The sequence below is a fragment of the Colobus angolensis genome, unplaced genomic scaffold (assembly GCF_000951035.1).
Source record: "Colobus angolensis palliatus isolate OR3802 unplaced genomic scaffold, Cang.pa_1.0 Scaffold12, whole genome shotgun sequence".
Taxonomy (NCBI): Eukaryota; Metazoa; Chordata; class Mammalia; order Primates; family Cercopithecidae; genus Colobus; species Colobus angolensis.
In genome coordinates this window covers 2,318,181-2,330,957 of record NW_012113141.1, presented here as the reverse complement: position 1 = coordinate 2,330,957, position 12,777 = coordinate 2,318,181, and the positions used below count along the sequence as shown (strand labels likewise).

Here is a 12,777-nt window from a genome sequence, read left to right as displayed (position 1 = left end):
CAGGATGGTCTCGATCTCCTGACCTCGTGATCCGCCCGTCTCGGCCTCCCAAAGTGCTGGGATTACAGGCTTGAGCCACCGCGCCCGGCGAGACTGTTTCTAGAGACAATAAATTTGATCAGAAATGTTCTGTTACTTCTAGGATAGGGCATTTTAATGGCTTGTGAGAGACTCTGCAGAGATTTCTCTCCCTCAGCCATGATGAGTGTGAATGTTCCAGAGTGGCTGCTCCATCACTGAGCATGACACAGAACAAGGCCCTCAGCTAACTCACAAGGAACATGTTGCCTGGGCAAGAAAGTAGCCACTGCCACTGTTGTTTTTAAGTCACTGAGTTTTGGGATTGTCTATTACATAGTAATAATCCAGCCTCTTCTGGCTACTATAAATGATATCCACTTTTGAACATTTTGATACATATTGCTAAACTGCCAGAATGGTTACACATGGCCTTTTAAAATCTCAGATCAATTTCTGGGAAGATGGCAACATAGTCTTTGAATCTCTCCAGATCCTCACATAAAAACAGATGGACCAACTAGACAGCAAGACCAAAAAAATCTAAGGATCTAATTTACCACAGAAAAAGATAAAGTATTCCCACAATCCCAAAACATAATGCGTAGGGACAAACCAGATTAATACCCACAAAACCTGCATGATACTAATGTTGTGTGGGAGGAATTCAAGAAAGCAACGGAATGTCTGATGGACCTAAGAACCCCCAAACCATTCATATATATTCACTGGAAAGCATGGTGTCAATCTGAGAATAAGAGCTAAAGCTGGAAGGGGTTTTGCACAATCCAATAATGTAAGAACACTCAAAACTGACCAGCCAGGCCTCCTGTCTAGGATAGCTGGTTAGAAAAACTATCCTAAACCAAACCATCAAAAGTTCAGGAAGAGCCAGGCACAGTGGTTCACACCTGTAATCCCAGCACTTTGGGCAGCTGAGACAGGTGGATCGCCTGAGCTCGGGAGCTTGAAACTAGGCTAGACAACATGGTGAAACCCCATATATACCCCAAAATACCAAAATAAATAAATAAATAAATAGTTGGGTGTGGCAGTGTGCCCCTGTGGCCCCAGCTGCTCAGGAGGCAGAGGTGGGAAGATCACTTTAGCCTGGGAGACGGAGGTTGCAGTGAGCTGAAATCGCGCCACTGCACTCCAACATGGGTGACAGAGTGAGACCCCCTCACGAAAAAAAAAGTTCAGGAGAAGGTTGGGTGCCGTTGCTCACATCTCAGCACTTTGGGTGGCCAGGATGGGAGGATCACTTGAGCTACGGAGTTTGAGACCAGCCTGGGCAACATAGCAAGACCCTGTCTCTACAAAAATATATATTTTTTAATTAGCTAGGCATGGTAGCACATGCCTGTGGTCCCAGCTACTTACTTGGAAGGCTGAGGTGGGAGGATCGCTTGGCCTTGGAGGTCAAGACTGCAGTGAGCGTGGTCATGCCACTGCATTCCAGCCTGGGCAACAGAGCAAGATCTTATCTCAAAAAAAAAAAATTTTTTTTGGGAAAACTAATTTCACATAAAAATTAGGAACATAAATATATCAAGGTCAAATCCCATACAAAGTTATTTTAAAGAAAAAAGAGAAGGAACAGAATGGCATTTATACAGACAAGACAGATCAAAACTGTAATTTATTTCAAAACAGGCTATACAATATTAAGAAAATGTTACAATACATGAAAGAAAATCTTAGGCTAGGGTGAGAAAAATCAGAAAAGAATTAGAAGAAAAAATCATTTTAGAAATAAAGGCTAAGCAGAAGGAATACAAGGGCAAAAAAAAAACCACACTCAAACAAGACTCAACAATACTGATATTAAGAGAAGAAGAAAACCAAAGCAAAGGAATGGAATAAATACTAATTAATAACGGCTGTAATTCAAGAAAACTTTCCTCAAATGAAAAAACTGTCAACAATACCCTATGCCAGAAGACAATGGAGTAATAATAGATTTAAAACACTCAAGAAGGCCAGGCACGGGGGATACAGGCACAGATTACACCTGTAATCCCAGCACTTTGGCAGGCCAAGGCAGGTGGATCACAAGGTCAGGAGTTTGAGACCAGCCTAGTCAATATGGTGAAACCCCATCTCTACTAACAATAAAAAAATGAGCCAGGCATGGTGGTGGGCACCTGTAGTCCCAAATACTTGGGAGGCTGAAGCAGGAGAATTGCTTGAACCCAGGAGGCAGAGGTTGCAGTGAGCCGAGATCACGCCACCGCACTCCAGCCTGGGCGACAGAGCAAGACTCTGTCTCAAAAACAATAAATAAATACAAAATAAATAAAATACTCAAGAAAATGTAAGCCAAGATTATTCAGAAAACCTAACTTTCAAGTACAAAGGACACAAAAAAGCCATTACCAATATGCAAAAACTTAGGCCTTATTGTTCACATGAGCATTTCCTGAGGAATCTATTACACTCTAGTAACTAGACAATAAGCTTCAGACAGTGAAACAAATAAAGAGACAAAGATATAAGGACTGGTGGTGCACATTATATGAACAGTTATTTATAAAACCAAGAGTAAGTGAGGGCTGAAAGGAAGCACATAAAGTATATAATTACTATACACTCTAACAATGTACTTACTATGGTACATTTAAGAAATGTGAGTAAAATAGAAATAGCAAATGCTAAATTTTTTTTAACTAACTTCATAATCATATTGGTAGTGGTAATATTAGTATCGTTATTCTGAGACTATTATGTATATAATGTGGCGTAAAGACAATGAGTAAATTATGGGATATGTTAATTACATCTTCCCCTTTGACTCTGAAAATCAGTATTTTTGATGCAGAAGAAAGGAGATACACATGTAACATAAGAGGTTAAGTAAAAACTTCTAATTCTCAAATTGAATTAGAAATGACAGTATGATTCCTGAAGTATTTTATCTTTAATAATCTACACAAATAAAAATACATTTATTAAATCTATATTTTAAAAACCCTTCCCATCTATCCACTGAGCAGCCTAGAAATAATGTCCAACACAGTAGCAATGAGCCATCTTTGCATGCAACTATGGCCTTGAAACATATGGCTGAGTGCAGGTATGAAGCAGAAACATAAAAGACCCTTAAACATCTTGTCATACCAGTTAGCAAGAAAGCCACCAAAAACTCCCAGGGTTTTTGGCAGTTTATTAAAAACTTAAACATATTTAACGTAAGACAACAATTCCACTCGTAGGTACATGCTCAAGAGAAAGGAGAACACAGGTCCACACAAAACTGCTACACAAATGTTCACATCAGCATTAGTCACAACAGCAAAAAAATACAAACATCCCAAATACCCACCAACTGGTGAATGCATAAACAAGAATGCGGTATAGCCATAAAATGGAATACTATTCATCGATGATATACTAACAACAAATGCTACGGTATTGATGAATCTCAAATACATTATACTAACTGAAAAAAACAAAACAGAAAAAGACCACATATTATATAATTCCATTTATATGCAATGTTCAGAATAGGCAAATTCATAGAAACAGAGATCAGTGGTTGTCAGAGACTGGAAGGAGGGGAAATGGAGAATGACTGCTAATGGTTCAGCATTTAAAAAAATTTCTGGAGTAATGAAAATGTTCTGGAATTAGTGGTGATGGCTGTACAACTCTAAATTTACTAAAAATTTTAAGCACGCTTAAAGTAGGTGAATTTTTATGGTGTGTGTGTGTGTATCAATACGGCTTAAAAAAAAGAAAAATCATAGAGCCCCCAAGTCCAAAAGACGTAAGAGTCAATATAAATGTGGTAGGCAGAATTCTAAGATAGCCCTCAATATTACTATCCCATGGTGTGCACATCTCTATAATCCTCTTGAGTGTGGGTGAGTCCAGTGAATATGACAGGATACCACTCCTATGATGAGGTTACTAATCAGTTGATTTTTTTAGTTCATCAAAAGGGAGATTATCCTAGCTGGAACTGATCAAACCAGGTAAGCTCTTTAAAAGAAGATGAGTATCAGAGCAATGTTCTCCTCCTGGCCTTGAAGATAACGCAAACTGAGAGAAAGGGGCCACTCAGTAAAGATCTAAGGGCAACCTCTAGGAGCAGACAGCCAACTGCACAAGAAACAAGGGTATCAGTAATAGCACTACAAGGAAATTTCTGCCAAAAACCAGTAAGCCTGGAAGCGAATCCTGAACTTCAGACGAGACTGCAACCTTGGATTGATTTTAACCTAGTAAGTCCCTGAGCATAGGACCCATCTAACCCATACCCGGACTTTTAACTCACAAAAATCCTAAGACATAAATTTGTTATTTTAGGCTGCTAAGTTTGTGGTAATTTGTTACACAGGATTGTACAACTGGAGCTTCAATAGGGCAATATTTATAAACATCAAGTATGTTTAAATCATGAGTTTATAAATGTTATTGAGAAATAAAACTAATAGTTTACACCTTTGCAGGATAAGGAATCAATTTATTATTTTTTAAAACAGGTCAAAGGCCGGGTGCGGTGGCTCACACCTGTAATCCCAGCACTTTGGGGGGCTGAGGCAGGAGAATCACTTGAATCCGGGAGATGGAGGTTGCAGTGAACTGAGATCACACCACTGCACTCCAGCCTGGGCAACAGAGTGAGGCTCCGTCTCTAAATAAATAAATAGCCAAAAAAGGAAAAAGGTCAAGCATTCTTTTTTCTATATGAGCTGTACCACTAGGTCACAAGAGATAGATAACATCTCTTTATAAATGGATTCCATCTAATAAGTAAAAACAAAATGACAGAATTTAAAGTATCACCATTCTGCAACTCCCAGTGAGTTATATCAATCTGGGTACTGAGTATCAACAGTTGCAAAAAAGAAAAAAGACAAGCTGGGTGCGGTGGCTCACACCTGTAATCCCAGCACTTTGGGAGGCCGAGGCAGGTGGATCACGAGGTCAGGAGTTCGAGACCAGCCTGACCCAACATGGTAAAACCCCCTCTCTACTAAAAATAAAAATACAAAAATTAGCTGGGTATGGTGGTGCATGCCTGTAATCCCAGCTACTCAGGAGGCTGAGGCAGGTAACAGAGCAAGACGAAAATCAAAGATCTTCGAAGATCTTGATCAAAGAAGAATCAAACTTGAGTCTGATTCAAGCCTCTGGACCTACCTGCCAACTTAAAGGCAATAACTGTACCAGGAATACACAAACATAGAGAACTCTACAATTCAAATGACCAAAGTGTTCTTCAACAGATATTATAAGTTAAAGAAAGGTATAAAGAGGGAACCTGGGATTAAGAGAGATTTTAAAACCATAACAAATTTTTTTTAAATAAGCAAGACTAAACAAGAAACACAAGAAAGTGCTATTATAAAAGTCAGTACAGTGGTTACTTTTGAGGGGATGGGAGTGTGATGGAGACAGGACACATGGGGTAGCTGGCAAAGTACTACTTCTTGACTTGGATGATGATTGTAAGAAAATATGCCTTATAATAATTTATTTTTGTTGTGATGGTTTTCTACATGTGTTTTGTTTTTCAATGAAAACATTTAAAACGAAAAAAATCTCAGACCAATAAACAATCAGATTCAAGATACAGTAACTTTTGAACTGAAAATAATACTTACCTATAAGAGATCTTATCATTTTAAAAAATGCTATACATAGTTGATCAGGTCTACGTATGATTTCTAGCAATTCCAAAATGTAATTTTTATTTTTATTTATTTATTTATTTATTTTTTGGAGACAGGGTCTTGCTCTGTCAACCAGGGTGGAGTGCAGTGGCACGATCTTAGCTCACTGCAGCCTCTGCCTCCCAAGTTCAAGCAATTCTCCTGCCTCAGACTACAGAGTGGATGGGATTATAAGCGTGTGCCACCACACTGGACTAATTTTTGTATTTTTAGTAGAGACAGGGTTTCATCATGTTGGCCAGGCTGGTCTCGAACTCCTGACCTCAAGTGATCCGCCCACCCTGGCCTCCCAAAGTGCTGGGATTACAGGTGTGAGCCACCTCACCCAGCCTCCAAAATGTAATTTTTAAAAAAATTATTTACTTAGTGTTAGAGACGGGGTCTTGCTACATTGCCCAAACTGGTCTTGAACTCTTGGGCTCAAACGATCCTCCCTCCTCAGCCTCCCCCTCCCTCAGCCTCCCAAAGAGCTGGGATTACAGGCATTAGCCACCACACCCAGGATCAAAATGTAATTTGAACACCAACTATTCTTTTTAAAAAACACACTGGAGGGCCGGGCGCAGTGGCTCAAGCCTGTAATCCCAGCACTTTGGGAGGCCGAGATGGGCGGATCACGAGGTCAGGAGATCGAGACCATCCTGGCTAACCCGGTGAAACCCCGTCTCTACTAAAAAAAATACAAAAAATCTAGCCGGGCGAGGTGGTGGGCGCCTGTAGTCCCAGCTACTGGGGAGGCTGAGGCAGGAGAATGGCATAAACCCAGGAGGTGGAGCTTGCAGTGAGCCAAGATCTGGCCACTGCACTCCAGCCTGGGCGACAGAGCAAGACTCTGTCTCTCAAAAAAAAAAAAAAAAGAAAGAAAACACACTGGAGTAGCTTTATTTTTACCTTAAACATCCCCCTTTTCCTTTATCCCATAAACATCAGCCATGAACTTCAACTGGTCCAGGTGACATAAGATTACTTTAAACTAGACTGAGGCTATTCTCTACAAGATTTAAAAACAGTAAATAAACCAAATATTTAGTGAAAGCCTATTATGTAATCAACACTATGATGTATGCTATAGAGACTACAGAAGCACACTCTGATCCCCTGATCTTAAGGAGCTTACAAATTAGCAGGAGAGATAGTTACATGTCATATCTATAAAGGAAATATCTGAGATATTAGGTTCTCTCTCCCTAGAAAGAAATCTAGATTGGTATTACTATACCCCCAGCCCATTAACAAGTCATTTCAATAGGCCAAACACTACTACTTTTACTCTTCTTTCATTTGACATGCTCCATCCTTTTGATGATTGTATGCTCTTCTTTAGGCCTCTCTTTTTCTCCGTTTTTTGTTTTGTTTTGTTTTAATAGATACAGGGTCTCCCCATGTCGCCCAGGCTGGCTCAAATTCCTGGGCTCAAGCGATCCTCCCTTCTCGGCCTCCCAAACTGCTGGGATTAAAAGTGTGAGCCACTGCACCTGGCCTTTTCTTTTCCCATCTTTTAAAAGGAAGAATACAAGTGAAGTAAAGTTGAAAACCAAAAAATTCACTTCAGATTCAACACTAAGACCCCAATAGGTAATCTGGCAAAGGACCAGAAGAGACAATGTAGTCCAAAAAAAAAAAAAAAAAACCTCAAATAGCTGGTAAATCTAAGTTGAATTTCTCTAGTAACCAAAGAAATGCAAATTAAAATAATAAGATTGTTTCTGCCTATCAAAATAGCAAAGATTACAAAGTGATCATATTCAGTGCTGCCTTGGGTGAAAAAGACCCATAGGTAGACATGTAATTTAATACAAATTCATTTTCCAGATTAATGTGTATTAAGATCCTTCAGATATTTCATGAATTGTGGCCTAGCAGCTCACTTTCAAGAATCTATTCTAAGGAAATAATCTTGTCCTACAGAAATTTAGAGAAAAATTTATATATACAGATGTCCATATTACCAAAGATATGAAGAAAGCCATCTGAAAAACAGAAACTGCTTAAATATCAAACAATAGAGGAAAAGGTATGCTTAATATATTACATATACATAAATATTAGAGGAAACATACCCAAATTTTAACAGTGAATTATTTCTATATGAAGAGACCATATATATTTTATTTCCAAAACTGTCTACCACATGAATATATTAACTGAACAAGCAGGGGAGAAAAATCCTAGTATTTTCTATTTTAAAAATTATTTCAAATGTTTTGTGGCTTGCTTTTGTCTATAATATTACCATTCTCCACTATCACTGACCACTAATAAGTATTGATCATATTCCCTAAAATATAATAATAATCAGCCAGCTGTGGTGGCTCAAACCTGTAATCCCAGCACTTTTGTAGGCCTAGGTGGGTGGGTTGCTTGAGCCCAGAAGCTCAAGACCAACCTGGGCAACATGGAGAAACCCCACCCCATAAAATCTCTACAAAAAAATACAAAAATTAGCTGAGGTGGTGGTGTGTGCCTATAGTCCCAGTTACCACAGAGGATGAGGCAGGAGAATTACCTGAGTCCAAGGAGTACAAGGCTGCAGTAAGCCATGATCACACCACCGCACTCCAGCTTGAGCAACAGAGTGAGACTCTATTTCAAAAATAACAACAACAAAAAAAAAACCCCAAAACAAAAAACCGTATACATTACTGGATAAAGAAAAGGAGAAAAAAAGTGAAACCTTATAGAAGGCGTCATAAACATATCTGACCATGCATAGACACATCTCAAAAGTACTGAAGTGCTCTACAGAGTAGCTAGAAATAAGATCAACAGACACAACAGTAGCAGTACAGAGAGTTACAAAGAATGTGAAAAAACCTTTAGAAAGTTATACCAGAGAATTACTCTCAATCTCTAACTTAATGTTAAAGGAAAAACAAACTTTGGGCAAATTACAGCTCTGATCTGGAGAAACTGTCTGAAACTAGACAGAAGCACATAATCACAAACAGAAAAAAAATTTTTGTTTTCATGAACCACACAGGAGACTTAAACAGAAAATTCTACATGAAATGTAGAGGCTTTTCCCTTGAAAGCCTTCCAGGGTAAGAATCGTTCCTTTGCAGGAAAGATTATATTCTAATCAATCAAATATTTTAGCTGACCTTTGGGGAAAAAAAAATCTCTCTCCCTCACAAAAGTATTCAAATTTAAGAAACAGCACAAACCACTTTGATAACTAATTCTGATATCTTACAATTAGATAGTTTTGTCAAACAAAAGATTTACCTTTCCTGAAACAGATTCTCCATCATAGAAGAGATAGTGTTTTTCCACTTTGCCATCTTCAGTTTTCATTTCTGCCATTTTCCTGGTTTCCCCATCATTAAGAACAATATCGATCTCACAAATTGGACCAAAAAAGCCTCCAAGAAAACTCTGAAATAAAATGAAAATGGTCATAATTATCATGTTTAGTCAGACACTACATTTTATAATTTGAATTTAATTACCTATGACCTATGGCAGATCACTTGAGGTCAGGAGTTTGGGACAAGCCTGCCCAACGTGGTGAAACCCCGTCTGTAATACAAAAATTAGTCGGGCATGGTGGTGCATGCCTGCAGTCCCAGCTACTCGGGAGGCTGAGGCAGGAGAATCACTTGGATCCGGGAGGCAGAGGTTGCAGTGGGCCAAGATCGCACCACTGCACTCTAGCCTGGACAACAGAGCAAGAATTTGTCTTAAAAAAAAAAAAGAACATTCATAAGTGTTATTCATAATACCCCCAAATAGAAACATCCAAATATCAATCAACAGAAGAATGGATACATACATTTTAGTATATATTCACATAAATGGGAACACCAAACAGCAATAGAATTAGAGAAGATACAACTATACATAAGAATGAATCACATACACATAATGTTGACTGAAAGAGGCCAGACACAAAAGGAATACACAAAATGTATGTATAACTCCACTCACATAGTAAGTAAAAAACATGTAAGGTACATTACGGTATTACAAGTTAGGCAGTGACTGAAAGAAAGCACAAAGGGAGCTTCTGGCTGCTAGTAATGTTCTGGCTGTTTTTTTTATCTGAGCATTTGATACAGAGGCATTTCACTTGGTGAAAATTAATCAAGCTATACACCTATTCGTGTACTTTTCTATAGTTATTTTACTTCAATTGTTATTTTAAACACAAACACACACACAATGTATTCTCTAATGTGGTCTACATATATCCGACACTATTCTTCTCTCCAGCCACTCAGCCTCCAACATTCAGAGTTCTTTCTTCAACAGTTCCAATTTGCTAGTGTTCTTCTTGTCTTAGAGCCAAGCAAAGTATTCTTAACCTAATTCATCCTTTGAGTTTCAGTTTGACTCCCTATCCATGAGACCTTGCTTGACTTCCTAATCAAAACTGGATTCTCCAAATTTCGGTTTCACAAGGCTTATTTATTTAGTACCTGACTCTCCTACTGAACTGTAAACTCCATGAGGCTCATGTAAGGCAGCATATGGCATTTAGCAGAAGGCATTAAAATACCTGTTGAATGTTAATTTTGAACAAACACATACCATTCTAATAACAGAAAATAAACAAATATACAAGAGAAATTAACTGAAATCTGGAACAGTTGATAACATTAGCCTTTCCGAGAAAACTAGCATTGGTACAGTAGCAAACTATGTTGATGGAATTTATATTAAACCTCAGTTCTGTCCCCACTTAGGAGAGTCATTAGTTTGCTTTTTTTTTTTTTTTGAGGCGGAGTCTCGCTCTGTCGCCCGGACTGGTGTGCAGTGGCCAGATCTCAGCTCACTGCAAGCTCCGTCTCCCGGGTTTACGCCATTCTCCTGCCTCAGCCTCCCGAGTAGCTGGGACGACAGGCGCCCGCCACCTCGCCCGGCTAGTTTTTTGGGGTTTTTTTTGTATTTTTTTAGTAGAGACGGGGTTTCACCGTGTTAGCCAGGATGGTCTCAATCTCCTGACCTCGTGATCCGCCCGTCTCAGCCTCCCAAAGTGCTGGGATTACAGGCTTGAGCCACCGCGCCCGGCCTAGTTTGCTTTAAGTTAGCTTACTTTGTGGCTATGTAGGGCACAAGGTGATACTATACTCAAATGAGATGATGTTTTCCTAAATCCTAACAAAAGGGATAATTTTAAGAAACTAACTAAAAGAATTACCAGATTAGTACTTTTGACATATGTAGCAAATTTTCTTTTTAGGCCGGGCACAGTGGCTCACGCCTGTAATCCCAGCACTTTGGGAGGCCAAAGTGGGCAAATCACAAGGTCAGGAGTTCGAGACCAGCCTGGCCAACATGGTGAAACCCCGTCTCTACTAAAAATACAAAAAATTAACTGGGGGTAGTGGTGCGCTCTTGAGGCAGGAGAATCGCTTGCACCCAGGAGGCAGAGGTTGCAGTGAGCTGAGATCATGCCGCTGCACTCCAGCCCTGGCGACAGTGAGACTCCATTTCAAAAAAAAAAAACTTTCTTTTTGACAAGATGTTTTCATCTTTTCTGGCAAAATTACAAATAACAAAGTCAAACTTTAACCAGAAAACTAATTTTAATCAGAAAACTATTCTGAACTAATTTAGGAAAAAAGAGAATGGAAAGCATCAGTGATAGGTCACACACACTGTCCATTCCTAGGTAGCTTCCATACTCCAAAAACTTGCTCAAAATGGTAAATTTTGAAATACTGTAGTACATTTTCTCCTAAGGGCTACAGAAATCAGAATGTATAGCAGCTCAAAATCAAGTAGCTCACATTTAGTAATCAAATATGTGCTAAGCTAGCAGGGTAGAGGGGTTGTGCGGGAGGAGCAATCACGAAAGGGTAGAAGACAACATCTTCAAGTAGCAGTCTATTTTAGATGGAAAACAAAATTGGTTATATTGAAGGATAATGCTAATTGGCAGAGAGAGCAATAAGAATGAGCTCTCCTTCCTTATGACATCCACATTAACTCATTTCAGTTATAAAACAGAGACAGAAAAATTAAAAATAATTTTCTTTTTTTTTTTTTTTTGAGACACAGTCACACTCTGTAACCCAGGTTGGAGTGCAGTGGTATGACCTCAGGTGACTGCAACCTCCGCCTCCTGGGCTCAAGCAAGCCTCCCACCTCAGCCTCTCAAGTAGCTGGGACTACAGGTGCTCGCCACCAAACCTGGCTCGTTTTCATATTTTTTGTAGAGACAGGGTTTCTGCCACATGGCCCAAGCCAGGCGCAAACTCCTGGGCTCAAGTGATCTGCCCTCCCAAAGTGCTGGGATTACAGGCATGAGCCACCTTGCTTGGCCTTAAAATTAATTTTCTCATTCCTTCTGACACTTCCCAGAGCTACTTAAAAGAAAAATACAATTTGAAAACTATAAAAATTGTTTTACAGAGAAAAGGAAATATTATAACTTTTTCCCACATGCATATACTTAACACACATAGAGTTCCACTTGGGATTTGAAAGCTGACATTAAAAGATCAAATCGCCAGGCACGGTGACTCACGCCCGTAATCCCAGCACTTCGGGAGGCCGAGGCACACAGATCACAAGGTGAGGAGATCGAGACCATCCTGACAACATGGTGAAACCCCATCTCTAATAAAAATAGAAAAAATTTGCTGAACATGTTGGCATGCACTTGTAGTCCCAGCTACTTGGGAGGCTGAGGCAGGAGAATCGCTTGAACCCAGGAGGCAGAAGTTGCAGTGAGCCGAGATCGTGCCACTGCACTCCAGCCTGGGCAACAGAGTGAGACTCCGTCTGAAAAAAATAAAATAAAATCACCAAAGTTAAATAAAATTTTAATAGAACTAAAATTGCCACTAATTAAAATAGTATAAACCAAGTTCATTTTATAAAATTTCACAATTAACTAACAATGTAATGATAAACAATGTTTTGACACCATTCTTTAAATTTTTAAATTCCTAACCATTAAAAATATGTGAAAAACTATGTGTTATCCTCTATTATTTTCTGGATGCAAGAAACATTTCACAATTTAAAAAAAAGTAGCCGGTGGCCGGGCGCGGTGGCTCAAGCCTGTAATCCCAGCACTTTGGGAGGCCGAGACGGGCGGATCACGAGGTCAGGAGATCGAGACCATCCT

At 39.3% G+C, this 12,777-nt stretch overlaps 1 protein-coding gene across 1 annotated transcript in view; it reads right to left on the bottom strand.

The window, feature by feature from the left end:
* Positions 1–12,777, bottom strand: part of VPS26A (vacuolar protein sorting 26 homolog A (S. pombe)) — a 54,885-nt gene that overhangs the window by 38,092 nt on the left and 4,016 nt on the right. The window contains exon 3 of the mRNA XM_011927105.1: positions 8,925–9,074. Within this exon, the coding sequence (XP_011782495.1) occupies positions 8,925–9,074 (150 nt within the window). The remainder of the gene's footprint in view (positions 1–8,924; positions 9,075–12,777) is intronic.